The 5,586-nt window shown below is 44.0% G+C and overlaps 1 protein-coding gene across 2 annotated transcripts in view; it reads right to left on the bottom strand.

The window, feature by feature from the left end:
* The window catches only part of FRMD3 (FERM domain containing 3), a 285,438-nt gene that overhangs the window by 86,856 nt on the left and 192,996 nt on the right, over positions 1–5,586 (bottom strand). For both annotated transcript variants that reach the window (XM_029920720.1, XM_029920719.1), the window contains exon 6: positions 400–523. In XM_029920720.1, coding sequence (XP_029776580.1) covers positions 400–523 — 124 coding nt within the window. The remainder of the gene's footprint in view (positions 1–399; positions 524–5,586) is intronic.

Genomic DNA, 5,586 nt, shown 5'->3' with positions numbered 1-5,586 from the left:
GCCAAGGAAATCTCATCAATGGATTTACCCGATCTGGAAGTCAAAGCTTCCAGCAATGGACACAAGAGAGGACAAGGCAATGCAAAATTCAAAACAGAAAAGATCACTTACATGCCCTAGATTTCATTTACAGAAACTCAGAGTGGTTAAAACCCATAGGAAAACATAGGGCTCTACTAACTGCTGATGGTTCATGAACAGCCACCCAGGGGCCCCATACTACTGAGATGGCTATCATGGAGGATCCGGACAGTGCCCAGAAAGATCGCTCTGCTGCCGGAAACCATCCACACGTACGTCACCAACACTCTTCTCTCACGACACGATTTCCACACTCCCTGCAATGAGAATACTTTCTCACCTCTATCATGCTTCCAAATGCACCCCCCCTCCCATTACCTGAGTTCATTTTTATGGATTTCCACTATTTTTCTTTCCAGCTTCTGTGACTGCTTGGGGAAAATCTCAAACTCACTGATGTAATTCTCAGGATGTTCATCAGGGTCATAATCACCGAGCTCAGCTGTAACCAGTAAAAAATAAAGAGAGAAGGATTTAAAACAACAAGGGTAGGGTACTTGTGGGATAACTCCTGCCACCCAGATGAAGAGCTGGGAATAGCTTACCCAACAAAATGTGTTTGTGTCCATGGGAGGGCCACGGCCTGTGGGTCTAGAAGCCCATATTCTAGCCCAGATCTAGCTGTAGGAGTTGGACATTTGCCAACCTCTCCAGGTCTCATTTTCTTCATCTATATAATAAAGGATTTTAAATAGTTTTTTCCCCCCATTAGGGAACTACTGGCATTTGGGGAGCTAAACAATTATTTATTGTTTCAGACCTTCCAAGGCAGATAGGACATTTATCGCCTCTACCCTTCAGGTACCAAGTGTTGGCGGTACACCTAGTCACTGTGGTCACCACAGATGCCCCCAGTAATTACAAATGTCCCCCAGAATAATAGTTGGAAACACTGGATGTCCCTCAAGGTTCCTTTCATAGCTAATTTTCTGAGTCTAAGAATTCTCTGGCGGGAACTGCCCCACTCTGAGATTTGTGCAAATGTCGTGCATCCAATAAAAAAAAAATCACAACATGAAGGCACCCAAGAAGCCTGCACTGAAAAATAAATGGAATGCTCCTCAGAGTGAAGAGTACAAATCTAAGCATAAGCAAGCATACCAGATGAAGGTTGTTGCTGGATTCTAACAGAGAGCACCTCCAGAGGGTCTTTAAGGGCAAAAAGAAATGCTGGCACATCTCCAAGCTCCTAGAGGGTCTAGGGAAGGATGGACCCGGATGTGCATCAACCACAGCCTGGAGTGGCAAAGGTGATCCTCTGGCACAGGGGATGCATTTTACTGAATGCACAGGCTTGCTAAGGAAAATGAGCCACAAGGGGCAAGTGTCTCAGACAGAAATGGTCCCAAAAAAGATTAAATGATGGTGGGAAAGTTGTATTAGAAGACCTTGATCACCAACATGACTTTGTAGTAGATAAGAATCAATATGCCGTGAGCACATCTGCAAAATGACATCCAACTCTGTAATTTGTATCTACTGTCCCTTTACCGTTGAATCATCTAATGAATATAGAAGGACAAAACTGGGAGGAAAGCAAAGCTCTTTAAAGTTTCTTAATAGAATTCAAATTACAGAGTTCTTACAGCTACCTCAAACGTATATCCTACGGGGGAAGAACTTTTAAAATAAGGTGCAAGTGTGCCTGGGTGTTTCAGCTGGTTAAGCATCTGACTCTTGGTTTCGTTTCAGGTCATGGTCTTGCATTTCGTGGGTTCAAGCCCCACATCGGGCTCTGTGCTGACAGTGCAGAGCCTGCTTGGGATTCTGCCTCTCTCTCTCTGCCCCTCCCCCACTTGCTCTCTCTGTCTCTCTTGAAAAAATTAAAAAAATAAAAAAATAAAAAATAAATAAGATCCAAAATGCCATCAACCATAAGAGGGAAATTGATTAATTGGATTGTGGTAGGGTCCCCTCCCTAAGGAAAAAATAAAAAACCTCAAGGCAACCTGGCTATATGCATTTGTGACAACATCCTCACAACCTTATAACATGAGACCACTTAATCAGACTGCATGTTTGTGTGTTACCATATGTGAGAGACATAGAAGTAAAACGTATATAAAAACATTACACATGTAGCAACCCAACTGAGCAGTGCTGCAAGAATAAAGTTGCTTCCTGGAAAGAAAAGCCTCAGTGTCCCGACCCTCTGTGTGAGAATCCTGCTACAAGATCACATTAAAGTCAACATACTTCTGTTCGTCACAGGTAGTCATCGTCAAAATAATAGATGACAAATTGAAAGAATATATTTGCAAAATCCAAAACTGGCAAGGGCAGATATCTAGAATAAAGAAATCCCTACTGATCAATAAGAAAATACGCAGGAAGACCAGTAGGAAAATGATCAAGTCACAGAACGGGAAACCCAAAGGATGAGTGTATAGGGAGAGAGCCTCAAACTCATGAGTGTTCAGAACTATGGAAACCAAAACAAGACATGGCTGGACACCTATAAGACTGGCAAGAAGTTTAGGAAGTCGGAGGATTCCATGTGTCGGCAGAGATATGAGGTAATGGAAATACTTGTACACTTCTGGAGAATCCCTGGGAATATTTAGTCAAATATCACCCATTAATCCCACTTCTGGGCATATATTCCAGAAACACTCTTGAGCACAAGAAAGGTTTCAAAGACAACTTGGATATTTGTTGTTGGTGGGAGCAATAAATAAAACACAAGCAATATCCCCTAATGGATACTCTGTAACAATTAAAATAGCAATAAAATAGGTGGATTCGCAGTAACCTGAAGAGATGCCCCGAACGGTGTTTTGAGCATGAGTAAAATGAGCTTTACAGCCCCATCTAATTTACAAAACTTAAATGTGTATATATATATAACACAATGTAATCATTTATAAGGATGCATGCAAAGTCAAAGATCTATGTGAACCCAGTTCTTGCCTTCAGAATGGAAATGGAGAGTAGTGAAAAGGGAAACCAAACAATCAATCAACTGGTGGACCCAAAGGGACCAGTAAAGGCATCAGCTGATGATTAACTCAACCCGAGTTACATGTATATCACACCTACACCCACACTTATACATACAGATCACCCTGTGAGCCGACTATGGACCTAAAAATTTAGGACACGGAATAACCCAATGTCTCCATTTTTTCATAGGGAATGAACCACCAACACAAAACTGGGTCATGCTGGATGCAAATGTCGGCTTACATGGCGGCTGGTGAGGGAGGGCGTTTTTTGGCAGGGAGTGGGGGAAGGGTCTCTTTCCAGGAAAACTTGTGAGATGAAATGGAGTTGTACTGCTAAACACTGCAAATAAGTAGCTTGGAAAGCACCAGAAAACTAAAAAAAGAAATGTCATGGAACTTGCACTAGGTTGCTAACAAGGTAAATATCAAGGCCTCCCGTATCACATGCCCTGCTTTCTTGTCCCTTAAAGCCGGTCTTTAATTCTGACTTCACCTGAGGCAAAAGGCAGTTCATAAATGATTCAAGACATGTAACTGTTCCAACTTTGTTTTCCATACCAAGAAGACTTGGGGAAGTGAGGGCAAAGTTGTGACAAACGCACATCGGATGCCTTGCAATCTGAAACAGGCCCTAGTGTGTGTCTAAGGGAATTTAACTGTCAGAAAAATCCAAAGAGCTGAAGCAGAAGGATGAATGTGATCAGGTGACATTAGTAAGTCTAAAGGGGAAGCCAGGTAATGCTTTTCGCCCGGTTTGGAAACGACTCATTCCAAAAGAACATCAGATACAGGATGTTACAGCCCCAGGGTCAGCTCAGTCAGGAGCCTTCCCTGAGCACCCTCACTGGGTCAGGAGCCCTCCTGAGGTCACAGCAGGGACCCGGACGTTCCTCTGCTGAGTCATTACCACATCACACTGTCCGTTACCGTCTGTCCGCTCTACTCCTCCCTCCCATGCAGGGACGTTGTACGGCAGCGCCTGCCATCTAGCAGCTGCTCAGTAAACATTCAGAGAACACACAAACAAATTAGCAAATGAGGTAGGGAACCAACTGCTCTTTCCCAAATATAGAAATAAAGCCTACATCAGTGCAATTTAGGTAAGTGCCCTGGTTCACTTAACTTCACTACTGGAGAACTTCCCGTGTGCCCGACACAGGGATACTACGGTGAAAAATGCACCCAGAGTCCTCCTTCCACGGAACTTAGATTCTACATAGAGGGAATGCCTGAGAGTTCCAAAACTAAGAAGTTCCAAAACCAACGCAACAACATAATTTCAGATAGAAGTGCTTCAGAGACAACCAAACAGGGGTATGAGACAGAATGACGTGAAGGAGAGAGGCTCTTTAGTGGTCCAGAAAGACTTCTCAGAAAAGGTGATATCTGAACTGAGTTTGAATTCAGGTCTGAAACTCTAGAACACACCAGGCAGAGGCGATCCGAACGACAATCCCACCATGTTGCTGTTCTGCAGAAGGAATGGGAAAGAGACTATTTTTACAAAGAAAAGATATAAATAGATCCCTAGGGGTTTTGTGTATTTGTTCTTTGGTTTGTATTATGAAAGCAAACGCACTGCACGGCTTGAATGTGCTCACTGTGTGTTCAGTACGCACAACCAGCAACCCTCTGGGTACCGCCTGTTTTTTTATATACCGAGAATATTTTGAAGCTTCAAACACACTCCTGCAGACAGCATTAGCAAGAAGCCAATAAACAGTCACATGGCCTCCCACTTTCTAATCATTTCCTCCACATTCCCTCTCTCTCTCTCTCTCTCTCTCTCTCTCTCTAAGCAGAAGCAGGTCCAGATCTTTACTAGCATTTGTAATGATCTCTAGAGCTGCTGAAACATCACCCCAAGCATCAGAGAAGTTCATGAATCCAGCTTTTACTGGGTTTGCTACAAATGGCCCACCGACGCTGCTGTTACTTAGAGCTGAAGGGTGCTTTCGAGGTCTGCCAGTCCATTTCCAGCTCTATTTCTCTACAGCATCTGTGCCTGTGGTCAGGGGTAATAGCACCGTGGGCCCTGACTGTCTGGAGGGAGACTTAGTGGCTTTATTTCAAACACAGAATAGAATGGCAAGTTTCCAGTTACAGATCCATATTGAGCTTATCCTTAGAGACTTGGCCGTGATTCACTAATGCCTAAATGTGTTCTGAAATGCTCATGTGCTAGTCTGTTGCTTGGATTAGTATCGATCTGCTTTTCCCTTTCGGAGGACAGTGCACCCTAACCAGGAATTGGCAATCTCACAGGGAAGGAGGCGGCCTATGGGTTCTCACGTCCCTCAGCTCTGCTGGAAGAGAGGTGTTTTGGGGAAACACATACTCCACCTTGGGGCAGATGGAAGGACTACGTCAAATTACCCTATCACTGTAGTTCTGCCTTCCAACTTGAATAGTTCCACGGGGTTTTGACACCTCTGCCAAAATGTGCTCTGCAGCAGCAGGTGGACCCCAGAGGAAGGAAAAGCAACACAGGCACACTCCTCAGAATTCTCAGGAAGCACCCCCCCGCACCAGAAACAAGGCCCAAGGAACCATTTCACAG

This window comes from Suricata suricatta, chromosome 13, assembly GCF_006229205.1.
Source record: "Suricata suricatta isolate VVHF042 chromosome 13, meerkat_22Aug2017_6uvM2_HiC, whole genome shotgun sequence".
NCBI lineage: Eukaryota > Metazoa > Chordata > Mammalia > Carnivora > Herpestidae > Suricata > Suricata suricatta.
This window is presented reverse-complemented; position numbering and strand designations above follow the sequence as displayed.